Below are 27522 nucleotides of genomic sequence, written 5' to 3' on the forward strand. Positions count from 1 at the left end.
GTCCTGCCCGGCCCGCCGCTGCGCCGCCAGGCAGAGCAGAGCGAGCGCCGAGCGGCCGATGGCGGCAGGCGCCCCCCTGCGGGACGGAGGGGGCACTGCAGGCTCCCGGGGCCGGGGGGGGGGGGGGGGGCTCCTCGATGGGGCACCGGGGGGGGACACGACACCGAGGGCGCGTCACGCGTGGGTTCGGCCAGACACCAGCGTGACGTCACGGGAGCGTGACGTCACGGGAGCCCCCCCTCCCGTGCCTATCCGCCCGCCCCTAGGCCCTGCCCTCCCCTGGCACAGCAACGTCGCGCCCCTGAGGGGGCAATGGTGGGAAATGACGTCACCGCGTGACGTCACGACAAGCTGTGACGCCTCGTGTGCCACGTGCCCCCCGGCTTTGTTTTGGTCGCGCTTGGCCCGTCACGTGACCCGCGGCAAACTGCAACGCTCGCGGCCCTCGCCGCTCTCCGCACATGCGCCCTGAGGGCTCACCCCCCCCCACCCCGCGCCGTGTGGTCGCGTCCGTGGGGGCGAGTCCAAGTGTGTGTGTGGGGGGTAGGGCAGCCTCCTGGACTGCGCGTGCGCTCTGCCGGCCGGCGCCGCGTGTCGTCTCCTCCCCACCGCCCACCGCCTTATGGTGCCGTCCGGAGCGGCGGGGCGTGGCCTGGCGAGGAGGGGCGGAGCCAAGCGGGGAGGGGCGCGGTCGCCGCGCGCGAGCCGGCGGCCGCCGCAGGAGGAGGGAGCGCTCCAAGATGGCGTCGGCGGGGCCCGAGTCGGGGGGCAGCAGCGGGAGCAGCGGCGGCCTGGCGGGTACGGGGCTGGGCCCGGCGCCGGAGGGGGGGGGCTGGGGGCTCTGCGGGGCTGAGGGGAGCTCTGTGGGACTGAGAGGAGGGCTGGGGGGGGAGCTCTGTGGGGCTGAGGGGGAGCTCTGTGGGGCTGAGGGGGGGCTCTGTGGGGCTGAGGGGGGGGCTCTGAAGGCTTGAGAGGCCCGGCGTGCGCGGGGCCGAGGTGGGCTCCTTGGGCGTGTGAGGGGTATGGGGGGATTGTGGGGTGCGTGGGGGCGGTAGGAGCTGAGGGGGGGGGGGGAGGCCTGGCGTGCGTGGGGCTGGGTGTGTACGGGAAGGGACTGGGGGCCTGGGCCGGGCCCTGCGTGGGGCGAGGGGGTGGGCAAGCCGGTGAGCCCGGGAAGGGCTCTCGGGGCGGGCCGGGGGTGAGCGTGGGAGGTGGGTGGGTGCTCTGGGATGAAGCGAGGGGTGGGGGGGAGGCCTCTGGGGAGGGGGCCACAGACAACGAGGAGGCTGAGCGCCCGGGAAGGGTGTGTGGGAGTGAGCCCCGGAGGGTTACGGGCCGAGGCCCGAGTGGGGTGGGATTCACAGAGCCCAGCTGGCTCCGTGGGGCGGGCTGGGGCTGACCTGTTCCTGGGGAAGACGCTGTGGGTGTGGGGTGAGGACCCTCCGGGCATGACTGGGGGCCCAGGGGGGGCTTAAACCTCCCCTGCAAAAGCGTGGTTGGAAAGAACAGGGGGTCTTGGGGAGGAGGGGGCCTGGGTTCTGTTAGAAGGGGCGCTGCCGTGGGGTGGGGGGAGCAGAGGGGTTGGTGCCAGGGGAAACTTGACTCTCTGTTCCCTTATATTTGTAGAGCCTGAGCCATGAGTCAGGCCGCCTGCCTTGGGGGTGGCAGTGGGTCCTGGGTTCCCGGACTCGGCTGCTGGGGCACAGAGGGGTGGGGGGAGCCGAAATATCTTCCTTTAGTCAGGCCCGTGCTGGGGAAGGGGGAGGATAGCGTCTCCCCAGCGGAGGCACCCTCTTCTCTGCCGCATCTGGTGTTGGGCAAGGCGAAGGGAGCTCGTCGAAGCCATTTGGCACTTGTGGGAGGCAAAACATTGCGGGAACGCAGATGTCTTCTGGTTAGATTTGTTTGGATGGCCAGAACCGGGGGCTGGCAAGAGTCGAGGGAAAGGTCCTGAAGTTCTGTGACAGCTCAGGGTTTCTCTTGTTTCACTGATTTAAAATGTGAGCTAAATCAGAAATATGCAGGGTCAGAACTGGGCACCGTCCTCCTCCCCACAGAGGGATGGTAACAAGGGCTGGAAACCTCATCTGGGATAAAATGGGGCACTTCTGGTCCTTAAACATGTGGCTCTGCCTCCTCCTGGCATTTCACAGGTCTGGCAGCATTCTTGGGGAAGTCGAGAGCCCCGTCCCCCTTCCCTACAGGCCCCAAACCAGCTTCTTCACGCTACTTTGTGGCTAGAAACCAGAATGATTTTCTCAAAGCCTTGAAATTTGCATTTGGCAGGATCCAACCATCCTTCCTGAGCTTCTCCGGCAGAGAGTGGCCAGGCTTTTTATTTACTGTAAGGCAACACACTGCAGCTTCCCAGTCAGGGTGACGGCTCTTGTCACCCAAGGCGCAGCAAGGCAGGAAGAAACCCCCGGGGAAGACTCGCGCGGCCGAACCTTCGCTTCCTTCGGTGCTCTCGGGGTGTTGGTGTTTTGCACCTTAAGCCCTGCTGCCTGCTACCCGCTTCCCTTCTAGAGGGATTTAGGGCCAGAGCGCTGAGCACCACCGTGAAAGAAATTAATTTAATTATTGCTGCGGCGTTGATGAAGTATCATCTAGTGGGGCTGTCTGTCTGTGCTCGGTTTTCTGCCGCCTTAGCTGTGTCCTTTGGGCAATTTTGAAGAGAGGCGTCCAACGTACCTGCTCTCTCTTTGCTCGCCGGGGGGGAAGTCGTACCTGTCAGTCCGATAAAGCCAGTTTTGTGAGGAAGAAGAGAGTGCTTTGGTCGTTCTTGGCTGTGTTATTGCCTCAGCCCAGGGCTGAGCGTCCGGGGGCAAGGACCCCCCCCCCCCCCCCCCCCGGGGCTTTTTCTGTTGCTTTGGGGCTTCCTTTGAGCTCTTGATCGTCTCCCACGCTCGCCCCGCTTCTGGGCTGGGAAGGAGGGGCTGGCTTCAGAAAGCTCGAAGGGTTTTGAGAGCGTTACTTAAGAGAAAATATGCAAGTGCTCGAGTAAATCTCTTCTCCCTTCCTGGTGGGATAATTGCCATTGTTCGCCTCTCTGGCGGGCGAGGTGTTGGCTAACGTGCGTTTCCCACAGGATTTGAATTCTGGTGGTGGCAGAGCCTCCGCCGCGTGACGTGACGTACGTTCCCCTCGGCTGATCCCTGACAGCGCAGGCTTTAAACCTCGGATTTCAGCCCTACCTCCGGGAGACCTGGGGCCTCTTTAGGTGGTCCCCCGCTGCCCCGGGCAGCGTTCAGGCTTTTGGGTAGGACCTGGTTCCTCTGCATCTTCTGGAAAAGAGCAGGTAGAGCTGGGGCTGACGAGAGCTGTGAGCTGAGGAAGAGCGAGCCTGAAACGGGTGCTGGAAGGGCTCAGGTGCCGGAGGAGCAGCACTGCGGAAGGCAGGGGCCAAAAGGAGGCTGGTGGTTGTTTCGGACACGAGGTTCTGCTTTGCTCCGTGGTAAACCTTAAACCACCTCAAGCCCTGCCACTGCTTCCTGGGTGCTTTGTCTTGGGCGACTATTACTCTGCTACTGGCTCTCCCAGCGTAGATAAAGGGGATGTGGAGGATTTTGAAGCTCTTCCCAGGCCAGGCAGGCTGCGGGTCCCCCTCTCTCTGCCTCGACGTGTGTTTAACTCTCTGGGGAAACACCCAAAGCGGTTTTCTCATTTTGCAGCTTTTGCTTTGAAGCGGCATCTGCCAAAAAAATGCTAATGTGGGATTTCAGTTGTTTGGTCCTTTGTGCCTTGGGTGCCGCGGCTGCTTTATAATTATGGGTCCGAGGGAGTTGAGAGTTCATTGTCAGCCTGGCTTCAGGCCCCTCCCTGGAGCCCACAGACAAAAGAATTGCTCTCAAAATGGCTCGGTCACTTCTGGGCACGGGAAAATCATCCCGACGGTGAGCTGAGGGCAGGGTCCTGAACTGCTGAGCCCTTAACGTGGGTGTAAAACACCCGGGAAGACTCGTCTCCTCCGCCCTCCGGTTCCTGCAGGAGGGACAAAGCTTTCTTGATCCCACCTCACGGAAACGGAGCGTGCAGGAGGGAAGATGAGTTTATTAAATAGAAACATCTGAGTGGCTCATCATCCTCAGGCTTAAAATAGGACCGTCAAATGACTCCCAGCCCCGTCTGCGTTATCGAATCTCTCCTCTTCCCAACCATCCGCTGGGAAATCTCCGTGGGTGTCGCGGGTTAGAATCCTCAGCCGGGTCCTGTCGCCCAAACTCTCGCCGTCCCTTTCGGTGCCGTGGGAGTCGTGCTTGTGTGCGATGCCCACCCCGGCGCGGGGCGAAGCTCCTTTTCTTTCAGATGGAGACAAAAGATGACTGTGGGAAGAACAAAGGTGGGAGCCAGCTTGTCGAAGTAAATGACAGATTGGCCTGTCGGAGGGAAGCTCGTCTGGCGAAGTGGTAGCTAGAAAGCCAGTGAGAATCGTGCAGTTTTGGGGGGGGCTGTGATGACCTGGAGTACCATTTCCTGAATTATGGCTGAATTTCCCTTTAGAAAGTAAAAACTGCTCCTTCCTCCCTCCGGCTCCGCCGTGTGTTGTTGGAAGGGGCTGCTCGGGTGTTTTGTTTCCCCTCCCTACCACCCCTGTCAGCCCTGCAGGGTGGAAAAGTCCTTGGTTTGGCTTTTTTCTTTTGAGATGGAGGTGAATAAATATTGCCTGCGCTGCTTCCTCTGCTCGCCCAGAGCTTCCTTCTCCAGGATCCAGGCTTCGTTTTCCCCCCAAACCAGGTGTCGTGCTTGTTCTTGCCCTTTCCTGATTGCTGTGTAATAGCGGTGATTAAATGTGTTATCTCACCACATCCCCACAGACTCTGCCTTGTTTAAAAAGCAGAGCGCTCCCAGAGCAGAAGGATCCCTTACATCTGACCTAAATCTTACTCTTCTGGGACAGGATTGTTTATCCTCCCCCCAAACGAAGAAGGTGGCGCGGCAGGCAGGGCGCTAAGTCTGGTTTCCCTGTCGCCAGCTCCCTCTGGGGTCGGTTTGGAGCGAGTCCTGTCATCGCTCAGCTGGAATAGGGGCTCTGGACACGCTCCCTTCCCTGGGCTTGGCGCTGTTGGCCGAGCGGGCTGGAAGAGGAATGCTCGGAGCGGTTATCCTTCGGATTCATATCCCCAGAGTAGCTCCCGATAGCCGCAAAGCTGGACTTTAAATTCACCGACACTGGAAGAAGTCGGGGCCTTTGTGTTTCTTGAGGAGGTGTTGCTGTCTGGGAGTGGGGGTTGGCTTAAATTTTAAAGCTTCCAAGTGTTTTGGTGGAAAACGGGAGTAATGCAGAGCCGTAAAATCCATGGTCTTTGGCCAAGGGCAGGATTAACTTCCAAACGGCAGAACCTCGTGCGAAGCTGGTGTGCCTGAAGATGCCGCTGTAGGGAAGGAGGGTCTCCCCAGCTTTTCTGCAGGTGGTGGGGAGCAGAAGCGGCCCTCAAATATTCCAGAAAGCGGGCTTGCCCAAAGTGCCTTCAGCAAAACATAGTCTGCCCGCTCCTCTGCTGGGAAGCTTGAGATAACCTCACTCCTCCTCCCCCCGAGACAGTTTTGCTGTGAACCTCCGGAAAAGCAGGGACAGGAATACTCGCCGGCCGGTGCCTCGCTCGGCTGCGCAGCCCCCGCTCTTCGTGCCTCCTCGCAGCCCCTTCCCTGAAGCCCAAGGTAGTTTTGCTGGACTCGCTCACTTGATTTCTTTTCTTTTCTTTGCGATTTTCGCAGTTCTGTGGTGCTCTTTGACTCCCAAGCAGTTTGATAACGAGGACCTAAGAGTTTCCATGCTCTGCCTCAGGGTTGGTATTTCTAGGGGAGCAGGGGGGCAGGGCTCTGGGCAGAGCGCTGGTCTCAGGAGAGGGATGGTGGGGGCAGAAATACGGCCGGGAGTCAGGAGCAGGTGCTGGAAACGTCCCACTCGCTGTCCTTGTCTTCAGAGCTTCCACCCTCCAGGCCTGCCTGCTGCTCCGCGGGCTGTCTCCATGCGCGGCGGCTGAAGACATCGTGCAGCTGAGTCTCATTTCTTTGACTCGGGGGTTTTTTTGATTTATTTTGAGTGTTTTTCAGCAGAAAGAGTAACTCGTTGTCAGTCAAGATGTATTCGTGTTTCCGTGCATGTTTAGACGGCGCTTTGTTTGGCGCTGCTCTCGTGACCGCTGGTCTTTGACCAAGGTCTGACACGAAGGAAATCGGGTTTCTCCCCAGCCCTGGAGAGTTGTGTTGGGTTTGGATCGCAGCTCCCAAATGACTAGTTGCTGGGAAGCCAGTCTTTTCCTGGACTCACTGGGATAAGCCCCAAACAGTGGATCCAGAGTTTCAGTGAGGTCGGCGCTCGTCTGTGAGCGCTGACCCGTGCTCGCCGACCTCCAGCCGATGGAGGTGGAAGCCCAAACCCCATCCTCTTTGGCCTGGTCCGTTCCCTTCTCCTCACCTGGGATGAGCCGCCCCTTCCCGCCGCTGCGGAAGGCTGAGAAATGGCTTTATTTCTCTGTGGCGAGGCGTGCCGAGCGCCTCACCAAGCGCTTGGCAGTTGGCTGGTGGAGAGAGGCTGAGGAAGGGTTTGCTGGTTCTGCAAAGCGGCGAGAAGTGTCCGGATAACGTTAGAGGTTGCGTCTCCTCCACCCGTCCCCGGGCCTTTCCCCAGCCCGTCACCCGCTTGCCGGCGCGGGCACGTCAGCGCTGTCCGGTGGCTTCCAGGAGTGCCCCTGTCCTGCGCCTCCGTCAACAGGCTCGTGAAACAAGCGTAGGGGAGCGGGAGGAAGATGTGCTAATGCGGGGCAGTAAAATCAGTCACGGTACATCAGCTGCCGCCTGCTCACGGTGGGGGGGGGGGGAGAGAGATAACCCCGACCAGGAACCTACGGCGTGCAGGAGCTCTTTATCTGGAAACTGGATTCCTGAGCTCTCTGACGGCAGCTTTGATGCCGTTGGTTTAACGTCCTTAACGTGATTTATTGGAACAAATCTATCGATGCAGAGAATTTCAAAATTATTACTCACTGCTTGGCCTTCTGTCCGAGATCAAGTGTTTGTAAGTGTTTTATCTCCCTCTGGAGGGCCGTGTTCTGCGCTGGCAGGGGCGGGCTGCGTGATCTCACGGGTTTTCCTCCACCTCCAGCTGCTGTGAGGAAGAGCGTTGGCTTTGACTTTTAATCCGGGCCAGACTTCAGCAGTTTTCCATAAGAGCTTCCTGAGGGAAGCAGATGAAATATTTAGGCTCTCCTCTTCCAGGGCCGTGGAAGAGGTTTTCATCGTGCGTGACGGAGCTGCCTCGCTCGGCAGCGTTTTGCTTGCAGAGTTTGGACCTTTGTTTTCTTAACCGGTGGAAATACGATTTCTTTTTGTGTTTCTTTGACTTTCTTGGGGGGAATATCTCTTGTTTCTTCAAGCGGCCGAAATACCAGTTCACTCTGTAACCTTTTTGTTTTTCCTCGTATAGATTTCAGCTTTTTGTGCTGCTCGGTGATGTCGTTTCGAAGAGGTAGATGTTTTGCATCTATGTGCTTAAACCCAGCATGGTTTCTGCCTCTCCAGTAACCAGCAGCAAAGCGCCGTGTGACGTAACCGTCTTGGCTTTTGAGGACTGACCAAACTTGGTGGGTTCCCCCCCCCAAATAAGCTGCTCCCGCTCTCAACCAAAGCTGCTGGTTCGTTGAAGCGTGTTGTGTAAGCGCTCTCCTGACATCTAAACAGCCCGCCGCATCCCTGGGCGCACCACCAGGATTGTTCCAGCTTTTCCGCTTTGGTTTCTGCCTGGTTTGCACTTTGAAGGAATCGGATCTCGCTGCTGTTCCCGTTGGCAGCCGTGGCCTTGGACTGGGGGGGGGGGCCTCATCCCAACAGACTTTTTTTTTGGGAGGGGGGGTGTTTGGAGGCAGTGGAAAAAAATGCGTTGGGGGATTTCTGTGCCAGCAGCAGCTTGGGTGTGTCCGTGGAGGCTCCGACGTGCTGCATGTCCTCCCGGTGGAGTTCGAGGGGTCTGAGGCTTGGGCTCACGACCGGCTCCTGTGCGCGCAGGAGCGCTCTTACCGGTGGTACCGCCGCCTGTAGGCAGAGTCCAGGCGAGGAGGGAGAATATTCCCGTTTTTCGGCGTTAAGAGGAGCTGTTTGGGGAAAACCCAGCTGCCTCTCTCGCCCTGGCCACTCGTTTGGCCGAGGTAAAGCCCGCTGACGGCAGCAGGAGCGGGGAGGAGGGGCAGTGCATGCCGGTGTGGTGTGTCCTGGCGCTTGCCTTGCCCTGCTCAGACGCTGAGACTTGAGCTTGATGATGTGTTTGGGTGTGCTAACGTTTTCACTTCTTATTTTCGTCTAAAACATGAGGCGCAGCTAAAATCTGTCGGAGCGGCTCCACTTAAAAATAGAGCGAAGCGGGTATTTGTCCTGGCTCTGCCGAATTAGCGTGCTCGTTTGCTAGACGAGACGAGGGAGGATCTGACCCGAACATTACAGCCTCCTTCCAAGATTTGTCCGAGCTGTTTGACCGGGTGCCATCGCCACAACTTTTTAGCTTTTCTCCCCGAGCGTTTCTGTCCCGGTCGGTAAGAGCACGCTGTCTGCTGTTGGCTGAAACTAATCCCGGACAGCGCAGGCTGGCAGGAGGCAGCCAGCTATTTATTTAGGTTGGTTCAGCTTCCAGTAAACAGCTCTGAGGAATGCTCTGAACTCGCCCGTAGGGATTGCTCCCACAATCATGGGAGAAAGAAGAGAGGAAACTTTCTGGGGCATCATGAGTTTGTTTTTGGACAGGACTTTCTAACCCTGATCCGTTTCCTTTGGCCAGAATTGGCTGTTTAGGGGTCTCCAGCCGTTTTTTCAGTTGTCAATCTGGGTCAGAATTGACTGATGGAGTCTTTCATCTTAAAGAGGCGTTTAAACCGATCCAGAAATAGCAGCTTTTTTGAAGTGATTTCATTTTGTTACGTTTATGCCTTTGAATTTAACACCTTCGCTTCTCCACGCAGCGGGTGTGGGGGCTGACACAGAACTGCCTTTGCATCGCAATAAGAAGAGGTGGGGCTGACTGAAATGTTTTCGTGTGGAGACCTCGGAGTTTTGCTCTCTGAGCTCAGCTAGTGACGCTTTCGGGAGGCGAGAGGGCTTGTTTTTGCAGGAGGACGTCGGAGCCGAGCAGATCTCATCAGCTGCATGTTCGTCCTTGCACTCGGCTGTGAATAAGCGTGTTTTATCGTGGTCAAACAGGAATTACCTATTTCCCAATCGGCAGCAAACTCGTTTGGAAAGGGGAGGGAGGGAGGGGGGAGCTTCCTGCCGGGGAAACTGGGTGTGCTGGGGCTGGAACGGCGCTGAGACCGCGCCGATGCTCTGACCGCAGGCTGCAGCTTTCCCTCGTTGACTCACCCTTTCTTGGAACCGGCCCGATGGGGAGGGTCGTCGTCGCTTCCCAAATCCCCGCGTGAAGGAGCGAACCGAGACACCGCAGCCTTGGGGCGCCGGGGGAAGAGGGGAAGGTGAAGCCGATGCTCCGCTCTGCGCTGAGGGGCTGTGCGTCTGCCTTCAAATCCTGGGGAAACCTCCGGGACAAGGGGACGAGCCAGGCACGCCTTGGGATGCCGGCGCTTCCAGCCGAGGCTCGTGGGTTCTTGCTTTCCATGGGCCCTCTGGCGAGAGGGCTTTAGTTAAACCCCGGTGGGATACGGCTTTGCTCGGGTGATTAAGCATTAGCGCGGCGAATCTCCGAGGTGGTGAGGCTGGCGGTGCTGCTTCAGGACTGCTTAAATCACGGGGCTTTGAGAGGTTTCTGTTTACATAATTACAGATATTTGCTTAAAAACCCCCAAGGCTTAATGGCTACTGAGCAGGTGTTACGATGCCCGGGACGTTTCCTCCATCCCTGTGTCCTGATGGATCTTGGCAAGTTCAAAAGCCTCGTGGCGAGGTGCTGGAGTGGAGCTTTATCGGTTTCATCGTAACACGCTCGGTCGCAGAAGCTTCCTTCTAGCTGGAGGTGCTCCCAGACCTGGGCTGGTGGCGAGGGGAAGAGAGAAGGGGTGCAAGAGGGTCTCTTCTTCGAGGGCTTTTCCAACCTAAATGGTTCTGTGAGAGGTGGGGCGGGGTGGCCAGCTCCAAAGAGCCCCGAGTGTGCCAGGGAGGAGGAGAGCCGGCTGCGAGAAGCTTCACGCTCAAAATTAGAGCTTGTCAGGACAAACTTTCGTGTCTTTAAAGGGAGACGAGAGGGGGTGGGGGTTGGAGCCGGTTGTTCTGTGCTCACTTTTAGTGAAAAAGCGTTTGTCACCGATTTTTTTTTTTTTTTTTTTTCCTTCTTGTTTGCCTGTTTACTCTGTATTGAAATGAGAACGTTGATCACTCAGTAAGGGGACCAGAAGGCTGCTGGATTTTGCTGTTAAGTACCTCTGTTCCTGAAGTGCAGTTTTTGTAGAGCTTGATGAAGTCACAGCGTGTCTGCCCCGCCTGTAACAGGCGAGCGGGAAAGGGGCTTCGGGGCTGAGCGAGCGGTGGGTGGACCCGGAGCCGCTGCAAGGATGCCGTGTCGTAAGGCCTCGTCTGGTAAAACAATTACTGGACGTCGGGGGGGGAAGCAGCCCTGCGCCTCCTCCATGGTACGGCGCGGGTGTTGCTCCTGGGCGGGGGCGGTTTTCGAAGGCTGCGGTCGTGGCTCCCGTGGTTAAAAAAAAAAAGGAGTTGCTGTGTCTGAAGCAGGAGGGAAACCAAAATGAAAGAGCTTGTCTGCTTTTCTGGGCCGGAGGCAGAAAGCACCTCGCTGTTTGCTGCATCTGCCTGGTAGGGGCAGCGTCCCTGTCCCGGGAGCTGTTGGCCTCACCGGTGTCGGGCTCGGTCTGGCCGGTGGCTTTGTTTGTGGTGTCAACAGACATCACAGAGGGGCCGTGTCATCCAATTGCCTTCCTCCCCCCCCCCCCCACTTACTGCATTCAAAAAACCCCAAGACAAGAGTTCAGGCCTAAAAGATAGAAGTTAGTACATCACCTCGCAGATATTTAGCACCACGGTGGTTATGAAAAATCCCTGGGCTTGGCTTTGAGCAGGAGGGTTGATGTTCTGGCCCTTGTAATAAAAGGTCCTGGAAATACTTTTTAAGATCAAGTGTGGTCAGCACATCTGCTGAAACCCCGCAGAGCACTTGGCCCTCCCTGCTCTGACGAATAGATGGCAGTAATCCCGCTGTAATCCCGCAGAGCCGTGTAACCCCGTCGAAGTTGCTGATGCCACCTCTGGAGGTGGTCCCGCGTGTCCATGCGGGAAGCCAGCTCAGCGGGGCAGAGCGGACCCCAGCTGGCAGCGCCGGCACAGAGCTGAGTGACCGGCGAGCAGCGTAGCTTTTCCTTGGGGCTGGACAAAAATTCGCTGTGGTGTAAGAGGAGAAGCTGGGAAGAAATCAGCCGTGAGTCAGTGCTTTTTCAGATGCCTTAAAATGTTTGTTGGAAGCAAGGCGGTGTGTCAGGCTTTTTTGTGATGCATAATAACGATTAATCCTTTCTGAGTGTGGTTTCGTTCCTTTGACAGGATCATCTACCTTCAAAAAATCGCTCACCCCTGAGGTAAGTTTCTGGCTCGTTCCCTGGCTGGGGGAATGCATAGTTTCAGGCTTTGCTCTTTTCCCAATCTCATTCCAGTTCGGGGTAAAGCAGGCAGCGGGAGGTACAGTACACTTCAGGCCCTCGTTTGGGAAATCAGAGCATTTCTCTTTACCCAGAGAATCTCTGCCTAAAACCCCAGCTTGTCCTGGAACTGAACAACTCTCGTGCCACCAAAACACCACGTAGATCTCCTGCCGCCAGCAAGACGCTCGACTCGTTTTGGCTGAGAAGCACCATTTAATGCCGGCGTGCGTGAGACAGCAGATGATGAGTCAAGCGAGCTCTTGTGGCATGAATCAGAGTAGAATTTGCCACCTTCCTAAAACGTTTCCTCCAAGACTTGTCTTTACTGGCAGAAAGCGCGGTGACGGGCTGCAGTCGGTGCAGACTTGCTCAGAGCCCACCTGCTGGTGGTGATGGGGATTAGAGAGAAGCAAACCCCTCCGGGTGGTCTGGCATGAAGGGGTTTCTCTGTCTGGCCTCAGTCACACAGGAGTCAGTTGGTTCTTTGAAGGTGTTTCAGTGCTGCTGTGGTCCCGGAGGCCGGTTTGTACCGTGTCCGCCCTTCGCGCGCGTGCGGAGCTCTGGGGCCTCAGCGGGGTGCACTTGGGTGCCTCCATCTTTGGGAACAGCAAAATTAAGCCAAGTGGTCCTGGGCAGCCACCGGCCCTTAAGACGTTGGGTTTTACCTCCTTGGTTCTTACCGTCTTTTACTCCAATCCTAGATGCCAGGTTCTTCTGGGCAGCCAGGCTCGCAGACGATAAAGAAAGGGCACAGAGGAGTGGACTCCACGGGTGAGACCACCTATAAAAAGGTAAGTTGCCTCTTGCACAACTCACGTGACTCTTTTGTTCTCCTCTTCGCAACGCGAGCGCCTTCCAGAGCAGCGGCGAGTCTCACGAGGTTCGGTGTTAGACGGCGGGTGACGTCGGTGACAGTCGCTGAAGAAGATCTCGGGGGAAAGGAGCTGAAGGAGCGAATGTGTGCTTCTTGGCTTCCCTTCTGTAGCCTGCTAAAGAGGGGATTATTTTTAAACTTTGCCCATTAGCAACACTTCCTAGGCCTCTTCTGGCTCGTTGGGTGCTTTCTGTGCTCTTTGGGCACAATAGTTTCTATAGAGCTTGGGGCATTACTGGAATTTGCTTTACAAAGGGGAGATTGTTTGGGTATTTTTAAAAAGCCTGTAAATGTGGGTATTTTGTGGGCGCTGCTTCCCGTTTGTTGGACTTCCATCGGATTGGGCCGACTTTCTCTGAAGTGAGCTCGACTTCTGGGGTGAGGATTGAACGGGTGATGGCTCGGTACGGGCGTTTCACCGCTTTGTGTAAGCGAAGCTGCTGGTCTGAGATCTCTAACCCAGATGTGCCCTCATCTGCCTGTCGGGATTCGGAGTGGAAGGGAGGAATTCAAATGGGGTTTCTACAGAAGCCCTTTTTGAAAGTGTTTGTGTCTCCGAGACGGGGATCTGGCTTTCAGTTTCCCAGCAAATTCGGAGGTAGAAGGTTAGACGGCAGTAACAGGAGAGAAAAGTAGGATCCAATGGAAAAGGCCTGAAATATTTCCTGCAAGGGTCCCAGAAACCTAGTGGGACGCTGCATGGGAGTTATCTGGGAGCGAGACTAATGGACAGTCTGTCTGTTTTCCATCCTCTCCTTTTCCAGGGGTGGTGAGTTGTTTTTCAGAATTCTTTGCCCTGTAAAAGCGATTGTAAACAGGCAGTCAGCTGCTCAGCTGATCGTGCTGGCTAATGGAAGAGAAAAAGACTTGTTCCTTGGCAACCTGGCCCTGTGGCTCTGTGTTCACAAACAAGGCAGCATTGCTGCGCCGTGGTGGGGAGTTCTGTTTCTCAGCAGTGAGGCTCTCCTGGGAGTTTAAGCCGGGCTAAGGGAGCTGAGCTGAGATCTGTTTTCAAGCTGCCTTAGCCTTTAGAGGGTAAGGAAGGGAAGCAGAGTCGAGTTCATCCTCCTTCCCCATCTAATACTGAAGTAAATACCGGGCACAAACAGGGAGCTGAAGTAGGAGAGGACATTGTCGACGAGCTGGAGTTACTGCTGGTTTTCTTTGTGCTCTCTTCAGGGACCCGTGAGCAGCTCTCTTGCAGCTATAACAACAGAAAACCCCTTAAGTGGGAGAAATGTTCCCCTTTGTCTTATAAGGCTTCGTGGAGGATGTGTGTCTGGGGAAAAGCTGGAAACGTTTGTCCCCCAGACACTGCGGTGTCCTCTGGTGCCAAACGCTTTGATCTACAGTGATTTCTTGCACGTGGCGGGGGGCTGGGCTTTGTGGAGCTGAAGGAAACAAGCACAAACTAGTTTTATCGTGAGCTCTGGGTCTTATTCCGGGTCCAGTTGCTTGATGTCGAAGCCAAGCGGAATGTCGGTGAGCTGCAGTGCGCAAATCCAGCCTGCACCTGCTCCGCAGCCTCAGCGTTTCCAGCAGAGATCCTGTCGCCGTGCTGCGGGAGCTGACAGGCCCCATGACGTCGGGGCGCTGAGCAGATCTCGCCTGGGCTGTTGTGGGAAAGCCAGCCCATGGCACGAGCTGGGCTGAAGCACGTCTCGGTGGTCTGAGATGAGGTCATGTGTTTCGCAGACAGAAGAGGACTCTTGGTGTGAGTGGCTGTTCCGAGAACACAGTCCTGCCTTGTTCTTGGGCAGTTTCTGTGGAGGATGCAGGAGTGGGATTCGTGTCTTTGCTCCTTATTTAAAAACAACGGTGAAGTCTTTAGGGTTAAAGAGCCAGCACCTAGCGAGAGAGGCAGAGGGAGGAATGCGTGGCACCAAACTGGTGTGTGTTGTGTGCTGGCCGTGCCTGTAGGAGACAGAGTCGGTGCCCAGGCTGGGGAAGGGCAAGCTTCAAAGTGTGTGGTTCCAAGACCAAAGTGACGAGAAGTGTGTTTATTCAGAGGGGCACAAGATAATCTGTCCCTGGATGTCTTCCCCCTCTGACTGCGGGGTGTAGAGACGGCTGCTGTGGGAGGAGGAAATGAAATTCAGGCCTTTTAAGGACCAGTTGGATGTTGGTTCCAGTTCAGGTCCTTTACTGTTCGGCCACCCAGGGCGCTAGGGTCGAGCAGGGGGCTGGTGGGGACGCAGGAGTGTGCCCTGGTGTTCCCATCGCCAAAGCCGTGTTCGTCAATAAGAAAGAAATGACGGAAGCTGGGACCAGTAGGCGTAAAATGCCCCGGCTAGCAGCGCTGTTTTAAACTGGGGTCTCTCTCCTTTCATTCCTGTTTCCAGTCTGCTGCTCCACCTTGTCTGACTCCCTTTCTCTGCCCCTCCAGACCACGTCATCTGCCTTGAAAGGTGCCATCCAGCTGGGCATCACACACACAGTTGGAAGCTTGAGCACCAAACCCGAAAGAGATGTTCTCATGCAAGATTTCTACGTAGTCGAAAGTATTTTCTTCCCAAGGTCGGTGCTTGCTTTCTTCTCCCTCTGGTGCTTTGACAGTGAGCAGCAGCGTTAGTTCCCAGCCCTGCTGGCCCACGGGGAAGCGGCACCAAACCAGGACAGCTGAGCGCAGGAGCGAGCACGGGTCTGCTGACCAGAGCTGCTCAACGCAGCTACGGACCAACTCTGGCTCCTGCCTGCAACCTGTTCCTGAGGAGCCCTGGCTTTTCCCCGGAGGAAAAGCGTGACCAGATGCGGGCCTGCTGTGGTGTGGGCCTCCATGGGTCCCTTTTGGGTCGGTGCTTTCTAGCCCTCGAGTGCCTTAGGAGCAGCCAGCCAGGGGGTGTTTGATTTTTAGGGCAGTTTCTTACGAAGTGTTTCAAGTACAAATACTTGTGTGTGCTTCTCCCCTTGATCAGTGAAGGGAGTAACCTGACCCCCGCTCATCACTACAACGACTTTCGGTTCAAAACCTACGCTCCAGTGGCCTTTCGCTATTTCCGGGAGCTCTTTGGGATCCGACCAGATGACTACCTGGTAAGTTGGTGGTTGGACCGGATTCCCATTCGTGGTGCGCTCTGTGCGACGGGGGGTTTGTCCTCTCCCCTCTCTCGGAGCCAAGGCGTGCCGAGGCCCCGCGGCAAGCTCTGTGAACACAGCAGCGGGTGCTGCGCGTGACCCTGGGCTCTGCCTCTGTTAGTGTCCGAAAGGAAGAGCCTCCGTGCTGCGGTTTCCCCGTGGATGGCGTTCTCACCTCTGCGTTTCTCACCTTGTCTCCTCAGTACTCGCTCTGCAATGAGCCGCTCATCGAACTTTCCAACTCGGGGGCCAGCGGATCCCTCTTCTACGTGTCCAGCGACGACGAGTTTATCATCAAAACGGTTCAGCACAAAGAGGCTGAGTTCCTACAGAAGCTGCTGCCTGGCTACTACATGGTGAGTCGCTTGGGTGAGGCTTTCTCCTCGAGCTCGGGAAGGGTCCCCCCCACGTACGAGCGTGACAGACGTTGCTGTGCACCGCCTGGTGGGTGCAGGTGGAGGTTTTGATCTGTGGCCCAGCTGAGCGGCAGCTCCTCTCTCAACTGTCCAGTGACAAAGACAGTCACAGACTGGCACGGGCTGCCTGGGTATCGCCAGCCTGGCTGGTTGCCCTTTGACTCGGACCCTTTTGGGTGGTTGCAGGCTGCTGTGAACTGCTGGGTGCTTCCTGGCCGCTTCCTTGCCACGTAGCATCACACTCGTGGTATTACATCTGGCAAAGCTGTGGCAGTGTGTTCCCCTTCCCAGGGCTGTGCTTGGTTCTGCCTGCAAAGATTGAAGAACTCTGATTTTAAGTTTCTGTGTCTAGAAGCAGCAGCAGCAGCTCTGAGAGTCGAAGCGTGTTAATTTGATGGAAGTGGCTGTAGCAAGAAGGGCCTTTTCAGTTCTGCAGCAAAGTCGTTTTCCCCCCCCAAACACGATGTGTGTGTGATCTGGCTGCTCGCCTGTGTCCAGCCTGGCCTTTACAAGCAGCGATGTGAAAGGGAGTTTAGCCATGAGATAGCCCTGCCCTACAGAAGCGCCTTAGGATGCTTGATGCCGTTGGAGTCACCAGCTGAATTCCTTAAACAAATATTTCTGCTGTGATTATATCCCAGAACCGCATTGTTTTCCTTTGAAATTCTGTCTAGTGTCTCCTGCAGCCGCGAGAGTTTAGATCCATCTCCATCCTGATGTTTTCAGCTTGACCTAAGTGCCGGATTTCAAAAGGCTCAGCACAAGGTCTCAGCTTCTGTGTGAACAAGCAGCGGACTCCTTCCTTCCAACAATCTTTCTCTGGCCCGTTCGGCTCTGCAGAGAGGTTATTAACAGCTGTGGGCATCGCCCGTCTATCCCCTGTGTTCACCTGCCCTTGTCTGGCGGCCGCTTTGGCAGTGGCTCCGAGTCCTCGCCAGCTCCATTTCAATAGGGAAGCACAGGAAGGAGCGAATAACTCCTCTGATTGGCATGTGAATAACTAGAACGGCTTCGAAGGTATTTCTTTGTCTTTGGCCTTTCAGAATTTGAACCAGAACCCAAGGACGCTGCTGCCAAAGTTTTACGGCTTGTACTGTGTCCAGGCCGGCGGCAAAAACATCCGCATCGTCGTGATGAACAACCTGCTGCCGCGCTCGGTCAAAATGCACCTGAAATACGACCTGAAGGGCTCCACCTACAAACGCCGAGCGTCCCAGAAGGAGCGGGAGAAGGTCTTCCCAACGTACAAGGACTTGGATTTTATGCAGGACATACCTGATGGCCTCTTCTTAGACTCTGACATGTATAATGCTCTGTGCAAAACGTTACAGAGGGACTGTTTGGTAAGTGGAAGGGTGGAGGGCGATGTGGAGAGTCATCTCCTTTTCCTGAGCCTTTCCCACGGAAGGGAGATGGCAGCTGCCACCCCTGTACCCTCTGCCTGTTGACTCGGAGAACCCGTTGGGTTGTTTTTTTGGTGGTGATGTGGACTGGAGGCAGGACGTGGCCTTCAGTTTCGTTCAGTATTCCCACCTGAATTAAGCCCAGCACTGCCTCCAGAGGTGGAGGAAGCACCCTCTGCCCAGGCTGAGCGCTGGAGCAGGGCAGGATCCAGGGAGAGGGGCGGGATGCTTGGCCGAGTCTGGTCTCAAGTTGGGCGGCTGTGCAGGAGTCAGCGTTCTGCCCTGGCTTGGCTCTGCGCAGGGGGGTCCCCGACGGCTTTCCTCGGACTCCCTCTAGCAAGTGGAGATGAGCTGACTCTGCACGAGCGGCGGATTAAAAGCCATCCCCTCAAAACGCTCGGGGCTCGAGGCAGAAATGCTGACTGCCCTGCTGAAAATGTCTGCTGGCAGCACTGACCGAGCCTTTTTGTTGACTTTCTGCCCAGGTCCTGCAGAGCTTTAAAATCATGGATTACAGTTTGCTTGTGGCCATCCATAACATCGATCTGGCACAGAGAGAGCACGCGATGGCGGACGGGACATCCCAGACCGATACGCGGCGACCCGCTGCCCAGAAGGCCCTCTACTCGACAGCCATGGAGTCCATCCAAGGGGAGGCCCGGCGAGGTGGCACCATAGAGACAGATGACCAGTAAGTCTGTCGGTGGTGCTGTTCCCAGTGAAATACTGCGGGGAGTGAGGGGTGAAACCCGAGTTTGGCTACTGGAGACTTAATTTAGCTGCAGACTGGGCTGTACGGGGTTGCTGGGCAGAAGGGTTTTGGTGTGAAATCTTGTGCTTTTATCTTTGATTTCCCTTCCTTAATGTACAAAAGATTTTCTCACCTTCTGGGTGGCATTTGAGAGTTCTCTGCCCACCAGCTGAAGCTGTCAACAACTAGTTACTTGCCCGCCAGTTGAAGCTGCCAACGACTAGTTACTTGCCCGCCAGTTGAAGCTGCCAACGACTATTACTTGCCCGCCAGTTGAAGCTGCCAACGACTATTACTTGCCCGCCAGTTGAAGCTGCCAACGACTATTACTTGCCCGCCAGCTGAAGCTGCCAACGACTAGTTACTTGCCCGCCAGCTGAAGCTGCCAACGACTAGTTACTTGCCCGCCAGTTGAAGCTGCCAACGACTAGTTACTTGCCCGCCAGTTGAAGCTGCCAACGACTAGTTACTTGCCCGCCAGTTGAAGCTGCCAACGACTAGTTACTTGCCCGCCAGTTGAAGCTGCCAACGACTAGTTACTTCCATCCACCTCTACGAGGCGTAGCGAGTGCTTGGTTAGATGAGACTAAACAGCCCGTGGAGTCCAGCTGCTGTCTTAGCACGGGTGGTAGGAGGTGCTCTTTACGGTTGCTTGGTCCCCTCTCATGCACAAGCTGGGATTAATCCTCACCTTCAATAAAATCATCACACGGAGGGAAAAGGGGGACGATTCGCAGGAGGTTCAGCTGATGGACTGAAGAAGCCTTTTGCTCTGACCCGTCTCCCCCAGCGCTGAAGTGGAGCAGGAGGTGCCTCCTGCGTGTTGACGCTCGTTGACCAGTTTGCACAACCGTCAGCCCACGCCAGGCTGCGAGAGGGGGGCAGTGGGGTGTGAGAACACCATTTCACCTTTGTGCCCTGTCCTCTTCTAGGCTGGGAGGCATTCCGGCCCGCAACGCCAAGGGGGAGAGGCTGCTGCTGTACATCGGCATCATTGATGTCTTGCAGTCCTACAGGTGAGAAACGTTTTCGGGGCAGCTGTGTGTCACCTGAGGGCGGGGACGGCTTTACAGCATGGCCTGCCCCTGTTTGAGCTTTCAAGAAATGGTTGAGGCACAAGTAAAATGTTTGTTTGGTTGTTTGTGTTTTTTTTTTTTAATTTACCACTTTGTACTTTCTTGAAGCCGGGCTGTCTTGGTTTGAAAAGACAGGTGTCTGCGGAGGAAGGCAGGAGCCTCCCTTGAAATGGAAAGTGCAACCCCCTTCCCTCCAAATTATTATAATTTTGAAATTAACGGGCGTTCAGGCAAAGATATGGGGAATAGGACTAACAGTTCTTTACTAATATATATATATATATAACACAAGGCAGGGAAAAAAACAAACAACCCACTGGTTTACACTGACAGAGTCAGGAATACAACCTGACCCCCTGTTAGGGTGGCAGTAGCAGTCCGATAAGATGCTGGCTGCAGTCCTCCTGAAGCGATGGATGTAGTTCTGTGGAAGCAGCGATCAGGTAAAAGAGTCTGGTCTTCCTCCGAAGGTCCAGTGGTAGGTAGGTAGCTCTTGTCCTCTGGAACTCCAGTGGGGGGAAAAGCTCCTCTGGGAATCCAGTGGAAGAAGGCTGCTAGGGTGTTCGAGATCTCTGTTTTTATTTGGCATGGACTGCTTGGCTCCTACCCCCCCCTCCCCGGGCGGAGCATCTCACAGTGGGATGGGGAGTCGTGAGGCAGTTCCTTGATGGGCCATGAACAGGAGATAGCCCAGGAGCGAGTTATCGATGGGTCAGGCGATAAGGCATTGTTGTGCCCATTGACAGGAGATAGTCCAGAGGGGGGAGGCAGGGAGCACCGCCCCACCTGGTCTCAACAGCTCCTGAAGATGGTCATAGAATATTTTTTTTCCTTTTGGCACATTTTACACTGTAACCCAGGACACGGGCGTTTTGGGATCACTTTTCTGGGTTTTACTGGCTGTATTTACTTTCACGTTCCCAGAACAGATCTGCGAAGTTGTTTTTGCGTGCTGTGGTGGTTGTACACAGGCGCTGTGCAGGAAGTGGCAAGGAATGAAACAAGTGGTGGCTTAAAATGACCATGACCATTTCTGCCTGTAAAATGAAAAATAGCCGTAAGGCGTGACTTTGCTTCTGCTTATAGTCAAGCGCAGCGTGCAGAGGGTTCCGTATGGAGAATCTCTGCTAAATGTCATTGAGAGTTCACTGCCCTTGATAATTACGCCAGTGAAACTCTTCCCCATGGGAGGGTGAGCTGTGCAGTCGGCCCTGGTGTCTGTGCCTCGGGAGAACGGGACAGCGAAGGGACCCCAGAGCCAGAGCAGCCCGAGTGCGGGGAGTGCTCGCCGCTGCGCTCGGAAGCCAGACTTGGTGCTGAGTGAGCACGGTACGGGACAGACGGCGGGGACTCGGTGTGAAAGTGGCTCTTCGTTCTTTCCTTTGTCAGATTTGTCAAGAAGCTGGAGCACTCCTGGAAGGCCCTTGTACACGATGGGGTGAGTAGAAACGTATCGCTTCTTACCTTGTTGAGCGGGAATACCACCGTGGGTTTGAACTGTGCCTGCTGTCCCTGCTGCTTCTGGGCACGGGGCCCTGGATTCCTCAGGCGTGGGTGTGTTTGCCCCCGGGTACAAGTGTTACTTTTTAGGTACTGTCAGAAACGTTGGTTTTGTTAACGCTGACCATCTACCTGTTCAGTAGCAGGGGTTGATTGCTTTGTGTAGAATGCTGCTGCCTGTAGCTAACCTGCCGCTGGTGAGAGCGACGCTGAGAATCCCTGACTGGGCCTAGGCCAGCACAGCGTGTGTTTCGGGGCAAACAGCCTGAGAAAGCTCGTGTTGACCGTGATGCCTTATTAATTCAGATTCACACCTTAATGCTTGTCCCTTGGACTTCCAGGACACTGTCTCCGTGCACAGACCCAGCTTCTACGCCGAAAGGTTCCAACGGTTCATGTGCAACACGGCGTTCAAGAAAATACCGTGTAAGTACCTCCGCCTGGCTGTACCCTTAGCAACTGCCGTGGTTTCTGGCTCCTCCCTGCTCAGCAGCTGTGGTTTGGGAAGGTGGACGACAGTGTGCAAGAGCTTTAGGAAGCCTGTGGTGCTGTGTCACCTCTTCCTTCCTCCTAGATTGTTCTTGCCTCACAGATGTGACCTTATGGGAGCTGTTTCACCCATCAGCTTGTTCCTTCGTGCCAGAGGCTGTCACTGGGAAGTTGCTGCGTCGGGTCTTTTTACTCCTTCCTGAATGCGTTAGAAAAGTGCTTTCTTGGGTTTTGTCTTTAAGTAAAGCCCTCCCCTTCCAAGAAGAGCCGGTCTGGCACAGCCGTTCCTCGGCGGAGCTGTCAAGGAGGAGTGCCTTCCCAGTCGCACATGGCGTGCGAGGCAAAAGCACAAGTCACGACCGAGGCGGATGTAGAGCAAGGTTGGTGCCTGGGCTAAAAAAAAAAAAAAAAAAAAAAAGCCTAGAAAAGTTGTTTTTCAGCTTGTATTTGTCTAATTGAAGCTTGCTGCCTCCTGAGCTGTGCAAAACACCTCCACGTTGTTTCGTGGCCTTGCCAGGGGACGGTCTGTTTGCTGGGATTGTGGGTGTAAGAAACCAGGTGGGGCCAAAACCTTTCACCAGCCGGGCTGTGACAGCACCGTGAGGAAGCCCAGAGAAGCAGCGAGCACGCTAAAGGACTGGCTGTTTCCGAGTGTTCTGTTGCCCCAAGTGCAGAGCAGGATGATAAACCTCATGTTTCAGTAAAAGCCAGTCAGGATGAGACCAGGTTGTGGAGGTGGGGAACTGTTAGCTCAGGCGTCTTCCTGGGATCTTTCGGCCTCGTCCAAGCATCCACCCTTGCTCCCCCGGAGGTGGGCTGAGGCTGCGAGGCAGCCCTGCGTGCCTGGTCTCTTCCCAACAGCTTTGCCCGTGGGGTTTGTGCCAGGGGAGTGTGGAGGCTTGGACTTGGAACAAGTCACTGCCTGCGGGGCTGGTTCGTCGGTGTTAGATGTCCCGGGTGGGATCCAGCACGGATCCTGACCCCTGGCTAGCGTGGGAGCTCGTGCCGCACGATCCCGCTTGTTGGGCTGGTGATGGAACAGTCTGTGCTTCAACTCAGGTTCCCACCTTGGTCGCCCAGATCTCCTGCCCAGGACCCTGCCGGTAGATGAAGCTAACAGCGATTCCATCGCGACGACCCTGTCCACCTCTTCCTTGGGCAGCGGAGGCCTCAACTCGCCCGCCAACAGGTAAGGCTCTGGCTGTTTCGGCGCGCGGCAGGCCAGCGACTCCTGCAAGGCAGGTTCTTGAGCCGTGGGAGGACTTTGTGCTGCTTCCTGGATGTTCTTGGCATGCCTGCAGAGATACCCGCGTGGTCCGTGTGGTGTGGAGCACGTTGGGTGCTGCCGGTTCCAGCATGTGCAAGGGGGGGGGGGGGAGCATTGTGTCGCCATTCCTGCGTGCGGTCCGGTACAGATGACGTGATCTTGCATCTGCTTGGGCTGATGTGGGGGTCCCCGTGGCTTTTAGTTCCTTGTGTGTGTTCTGTGTTTAATGACTTTGTTCTGGAGTCGAGGTGATTGTGCTAATTGAAGTGTGTTGATGGAAGTGTCGCTGCCAACATGTACGTGAAGAGCGTTAATGTGGTGGTGGGTGATGCTGAAGATGACCTTCCTGCTGCTCTTTTCAGAGGGTTGGGCTGTCTTGCAACGTGACTGGGGTAGCACTGAGCTCCTACAGCTCCTCAGGAAAAGGAGGCTGCAGGGACGCGCGGAGGTGTGGGTCAAAACGTGTCAGAAGCCGAAATGCATGGAGAGCCCGGAGGGAGCTGGTGGCTGCCTTGGAATGTTTCGTTTCTTGCTGAAGTGGTGAGACTAGCAGGGACGAGGAGGAGCTGTGGTCAGAGGACGATCCCCTTCGTAGAAGTTGTTCTGAGGTGTTAACTTCTCTTCCTGGAGGCGATCAGGAACCATCTTCCCTATTCCTGACCCGCTGCCTGCATAGTGGCGCTGACAGAAGTGCCTGCTCTCTCCTGAGCTGCAGCAGCAGAAGATGCAATTGTAGTTAACACCTCGTACTCCCTCTGTAAAACAGGGAGACTTCTTGGTAGGGATCCTAAACCAGAGCTGCTCCTTTCCAGTACGTCAGCATGCCTGAGGGGTTCTCTTTACTTACTTAACTGCGGGTCTCTCTCCTTCAATCTCTACGTAGGTCAGTGGGCGTACAAGTGCATAAGGCTGACAGCTCAGCAAAGGATTTCACTAGAACAGCTCCTGGCATCTTCCTGTCTAGGTGAGGGGAGGAACCAGACGTTGTGCGAAACCTTCTCTTGTCTAGAGGGTGTGCTCAGTGAGGCTTACCCTGGCGTCTGCCCTCACGCTCGTTGCTGGCCAGAGGTTCTGTACGCTCAGTTCACTCCTGAAATGCAGTCCTGTAGCGCGGCGTGTCCCTGTGCCAAGGCTCAGCAGCCCTTAACTGAGCGAGGCCACCCTAAGGCTCGGCGGCAGGGCCTGGCAGGACGGTGTCCTCCTCGCCCCGCGCGGCGCTGAGCGGCCGCCTTGGTAAAAGCGGGGGTTCTGGTAGGTCAGGTCAAACCTGCTGCACAACTGGGTTGAGTCCCAAGCGGGTCCCCAGCTGCAAAAGCCCGGTCTGCGCTTGCCCCAGGGACCTCTGGAGCGCAGCACGCTGCTTCCCGTACCCTGCGCGTCGTTACCCTTTGCCAACGTCCCGTAAAACCGTGTGCCAGCACCAGAGGGTGATTGATGCAATCCAGGAGGGAGGACAGACCAGTGGTTTTTTTTTGGGGATCTGAGCTCCCTACGTCAGACCTGTTGTCAGAGGCTTAAATCCACTTTTGTGACCTTGGGAGATCCGTAAAGCTCTGCAAACCCTGAAAAGGATGAAAGCGATTTGTGGATTGTTGGTTTATAACAACATAACTTGTTGAATGGATTCAAAAAGGTGGTGTGGCTTGGTTGGTTTTTTTTTTTTTCCCCCTCTCTCGCAGAATCAGCCAGTCTAGCGGGTTGTTTACCACCTTCTGGGGAGGTAACCTCTTAAATCTCTGTAGCCCTGCACAAAGGGGAATGATCTCGCCCCAAATCCCTCCAGCGAGAGCTTCTGCCCTTCTAGGGGTGGGCGCAGGGGGAAAGCAGGATCTGGCCCGCTCCAGGTCTGCCTTAGGAACACGAGCTCGGCCCTCTCGTCTGTGCTACGACAACCTCGGTCTCTCTTTTGCAGCACGGCCTCACGCCTGCCTCGGAAATGTTGCCACGTGCCTCTGTTTGCGGTGTGCAACCTGTGTGTCGAAGACGTGCTCTCCGCAGCGGTGTAAGCGAGACCGTGCAGGCGTGGGTGCCCTCGCGAGGCTGGGATTCCCCTGGTCCTCAGCCCGGCTCTGTCCTTCACCTCTGCCAGAAGCGTGGTGGCGTTTGGGGGACGCCTAAACGTTGGCACGTGCCGCGGGGAACGGAAGCTGCTGCCTGCTGTCCTGCAGCAAGGGTGATTTCCCCCCCCCCCCCCAGTTTCAGAGGGACGCTGCTTTTTTTCTCTGAAGCACTGTGACTTAGTGGTGGACTTTGATTGTGTGAGGCTAATGGTTGGACTCGATCTTAAGGGTCTTTTCCAGCCTAAATGATTCTGTGATTCATCCTCCAGCCCTGCGTTAGCCGCTTAGAGCTAATTAAGACAAACCTCAAGGGCCGTACGCGCTGTGACCAACACCGAGCGTCCTCGCCTTTAATTTCTGCGTAGGTGAGAAGCAGCAAGTCGCCGGTTAGAGCTCGGCGGGGGAGGAAGCCAGAGCAGCTCAGGGTAACCAGAGCAGCTCAGGCAGCTCCTTGCAGCATAGGTGAGGTGTGACCAGGCGGAGAGGGAGCTGCGCCCTCCCGGCGAGGATTCCCACGTCTCTCTTCGGGTGTTTCCGCGGGGTGACGTGGAGCCTGATGAGCGAACGGCTCGGTGCTTCCTGCGCTCTAGCGACAGGCAATCACATCCCCACTAATTAAGGCTGTGACGGGCCCTGGGTGTTAGCTGCAGGAGGGCCGAGCGGGTCGTGCTGTCCGTAGGCAGCCCCGAAACCTCCTCTGTGGTTTGCCAGCGCGCCGGAGCCCTGGCCTGGGTGAAGTACGCGCTCTCAGACCCGACTTCTCCCTCAAGGGGCAAGGAGAGAAGCTGTGGTCACCATATCCCCCAGTGGGAAGCGGGATGAGGCCCAAGCTGGGAACTAGGATTCCTCAGCCAGCAGGTTGCAGCCTTTTAGCTGTAGGGTTGTGAAAGAAATGGGTGAATAATGGGGTTATTAGACTAAAGCAAGTCTTGTTCTGTGCCCCGCGTTTCCTCCTTGGCGATGTATCCTGGCGGGCGCTCAGCGTGCCCGTGTTACATGTCCTGCTGTCAGGCTATAGCTCGCGCTCAGAGCATGAAAGGTTTGTAAAAGGTTTGCCAGGGGCTTTTCCCAACAAGGGTGCTCTGTCTGGAAAGGCTGAGGCTCGCTGAGCTCCAGTGCTTCGTGGTTTCTTTGTCCCTGGACTGTTTTCCCCCAGGACCGTTCCTAGGTTGGTGAGGTGCTTGAAGACTTCTGTAAAGAGGTGGCTGGACAAAAGATCCTCGTTTCTAATGTCTGAAGTCACGGCAGACTAGGAGGGCTGATTTTCTAGGTGGTGTTTTGGGTGCCTGCCCCAGCAGGGATCCTGTTGCCTGTGCCTCCGTATTAAACCTGCCTAACAAACGCCTTTGTGCCGTGCTGGGACGTTCGTTGGCTGGGTGCAGCGGGGCAGCCCTGGAGATGGGACTGATTGACAGGTCCCTTTCCAAAACTGCTTTACAGGTCTCCCCCTTCTGTTTCCCCAGCGGCTCCCCGGGACCTTCCATCCCCGAGCGCTCCACGGAGCTGAGAGAGCAGCTCGAAGACCTGCAAGAGACGGAGATAAGCTTTGTGAGTACTTCCCCGTTTGGGAGGGGGAGAGCGGCTCTGGAGGGGGATTGCGGGGGTTGGGTGGTCCCCAGCGCTGGGAACACGGGCCCTGAGCGGGGGGTGTGGGTCGACCAGAGCAGCAGCAGATGTTCTCCATCCCCCTCCGGTATGTGAAAGCTCAGCCGGGTGCTGGGCACAGTGGTAATCTGCTGCCCCAGCCACCCTGGAGCAGATCAGCGGGAGGCAAAGCAGAGCCGTTCCCCGAGGGCCCGGGGTGGGTCTGATGGCAGAGAGAAAACGGGGGTGAAGCTGAGCAGCGTCATCCAGGGGGATGATAAATACTCACAGACCCTCCTGTTTCAGCGTAAAGTGGTGGGTGGGGGTAAGCCTGAACTCAACAGCCCCCTCCCTCAGCTGCCCCTGCCTCGCCCAGGGTGGAGAAGGTTTAGGGGAAGACAGGCAGGAGCCCTCCTGCTGCCCTTCCTCAGAGGCACGCAGACCCCTCCCCAGCATCTCCCCCTCTTTTTCTCTTCACAGTGAAGCAACACCGAAACCGCCGCGATGGAAGCCGATTGTTCTGTGCTCTGCGTGGTCTGTGGAGTCTGACAAACGTTCAGCTGCTGGGGCTGATGATTATTATTATTATTATTATTATATTTTTTTTTCCAAGTACTCTTCTCTGGACAGAACCCCAAAAGCTGGAAGGCCTGGCTGCACGTAGGGGATAGTGTTAGCAAAGACTGAGCCAGCACAGCTGGGCCTCGGACACCTGGAAGTCTCCTTACAGCAAAGCCCCCAGTGTCCCAGCTGTCCTCCTTTCTCGGAAGCCTGGTGGGAGCAACGAAGGCTGTTGGGAGGAGGAGGAACAACAACAACAACTGCTCCACGTGGGCTTGAAGGGCCTCTGGAAAAGGGATCTGACTTTCAGGGAGTTAGCTGCTTACGATGGCGACGCCACAGACCTTGCGAGAACGAGCGGCTCTTCGGAGCTCCTGGAGCGGGAGATGGGCATTAGAGCCTTGTTGGGGCAGTTTGCGACAGAGCAACGTGGTTTTATTTTGTGTTTTAAACGAGTTTTTAATTTAAATGTTTCTCTGAATTCAGTCATATCACGTCTTTTTAGTCCTGCAAGGTAGTAATTTTTTTTTTTTTTTTTAGTAAGTAGTTTTTTTTTTCAGTGTTCCACCAGAAAGTATCTCATGCGAGAGAGGCCCAAAGGGGGAGCAGGGGCTGCGCTGACCGTGGGTGAGCTCCTCTCCCCGCCAGTCGCTCCTGGCTGCCGGAGCCTCCTCCGTTTTCAATCTCACATCCCCCCCCCCCGAGACAGCGACGAGGAGAGCTGGGTGCTGCGCTGCGTTCCTCGCGGGACTTTGAATGTGTGAAGCTTTTTTTAAGACGTCAGGGAGGTTTTTCGATTACTTTGTCCCCCCCGTTTTTAAACGAAGCCCTTTCGTCCCTTCCCCGCCAAGCAGGGCGTCGCAGGTGAAGGGAGATCTTTG

The 27522-nt window shown here is 56.0% G+C and overlaps 1 protein-coding gene across 1 annotated transcript; it reads left to right on the top strand.

Moving 5' to 3' along the window:
• Window positions 1-740: 740 nt before the first annotated feature.
• Window positions 741-27063, top strand: PIP5K1A (phosphatidylinositol-4-phosphate 5-kinase type 1 alpha). Its single transcript, XM_086478239.1, has 16 exons — window positions 741-798; window positions 11488-11522; window positions 12287-12376; window positions 14846-14976; window positions 15375-15492; window positions 15738-15890; window positions 16994-17293; window positions 17839-18044; window positions 19037-19120; window positions 20570-20618; window positions 21022-21106; window positions 21412-21549; window positions 22229-22358; window positions 23320-23400; window positions 25960-26044; window positions 26561-27063. The coding sequence occupies exons 1-16, from the start codon at window positions 741-743 to the stop codon at window positions 26561-26563; spliced, it is 1746 nt and encodes a 581-aa protein (XP_086334365.1). The 3' UTR covers window positions 26564-27063.
• Window positions 27064-27522: the final 459 nt, after the last annotated feature.

Source organism: Leptosomus discolor, chromosome 26 (assembly GCF_034619465.1).
Source record: "Leptosomus discolor isolate bLepDis1 chromosome 26, bLepDis1.hap2, whole genome shotgun sequence".
NCBI classification, from domain to species: Eukaryota; Metazoa; Chordata; class Aves; order Leptosomiformes; family Leptosomidae; genus Leptosomus; species Leptosomus discolor.